Source organism: Gavialis gangeticus, unplaced genomic scaffold (assembly GCF_001723915.1).
Source record: "Gavialis gangeticus isolate Ggan-Ray unplaced genomic scaffold, GavGan_comp1, whole genome shotgun sequence".
Lineage (NCBI taxonomy): Eukaryota > Metazoa > Chordata > Crocodylia > Gavialidae > Gavialis > Gavialis gangeticus.
Window position 1 is genome coordinate 57,416,712 of NW_017728993.1, and position 1,004 is coordinate 57,417,715.

General features: G+C 43.5%; 1 protein-coding gene across 2 annotated transcripts in view; it reads left to right on the forward strand.

The window, feature by feature from the left end:
* Positions 1–1,004, forward strand: part of RGS8 (regulator of G-protein signaling 8) — a 52,966-nt gene that overhangs the window by 28,486 nt on the left and 23,476 nt on the right. For both annotated transcript variants that reach the window (XM_019501758.1, XM_019501759.1), the window contains one exon: positions 643–744. In XM_019501758.1, the coding sequence (XP_019357303.1) occupies positions 643–744 (102 nt within the window). The remainder of the gene's footprint in view (positions 1–642; positions 745–1,004) is intronic.

Sequence of the window (1,004 nt, forward strand, 5' to 3'; positions counted from 1 at the left end):
TGTGTGTGTGTCTCCTAAACACTGGATTGGTGGGGATGTGATGGGTGTGTGGAGAGCTGAACATGTCTTAGAAGAAGACAAGATAAAGTGATTCCCTGCATGGATAAATAGGTATTTATTGTGGTAACTAGCCCTGGTCAGCCTGAGCCCACAGTCTACAGAGTCCAAAATCCCAGTAGGCTGTTATGACTGTGTATTATAAGATGACACATAGAGCCAATTTCTCCTCCTTTCTGCCTCCCTACATGTGAGTGGTCATGATATTTGTGCCATTCTTGTACTGGGAAACAGCTGGGACTGATTTTTGGCATGCTTTTACAGTTTCCCGTTCTATCCTTTAGCACAGAGCTTCACAGGGAACCATTCCAAGCCTGTAGCTTTTCAATTCAGTTCACCACTCTTACCAGCAGACTCCCTTCTGAGCAAGGGCTTAAAGTGGGATGGATATTTTAGTTCTATCTGCCCAAACAAAAATCTCATCCCAGCTACTCTCAGAAAGGCTATATCCTCAGAGTCCCTACATGGAGATCTCACTAGATACAGCCACTGAGATCTTACATTACATATTTCTAGCTAGATTTCTAACTGTCATCTTCTCTGGTTCTCCCCCATCCACACCCTACTCCCCCATGTTGACTGCAGGAACAGAGGGATGAGGACTCGCTTGGGCTGCCTATCTCACAAATCAGACTCATGCAATGATTTCACAGCTATTCTTCCCGACAAGCCCAACAGGGCTTTGAAGTAAGTATAAATGTGCCTTTCCTGCTTTCTCTTTCTATTTTTTATTTCCCTTCTTTTGCTGTGTTTTTTAGGCTTTGAGTCCCAATCCTGCAGCCAGAAAAATAGGAAGGAAACCTAAGACCTTGAAAAAGCAGCAAGTTTCTTAGACAATACCTGGATCATACATATACTGGAGCAGATTCTCTCCTCAGACAGGATATGCAGTCCAGCCTGACTGATGTAAGAGAAAACTGTTACTGAGGATAGAATTTGACCTGTTA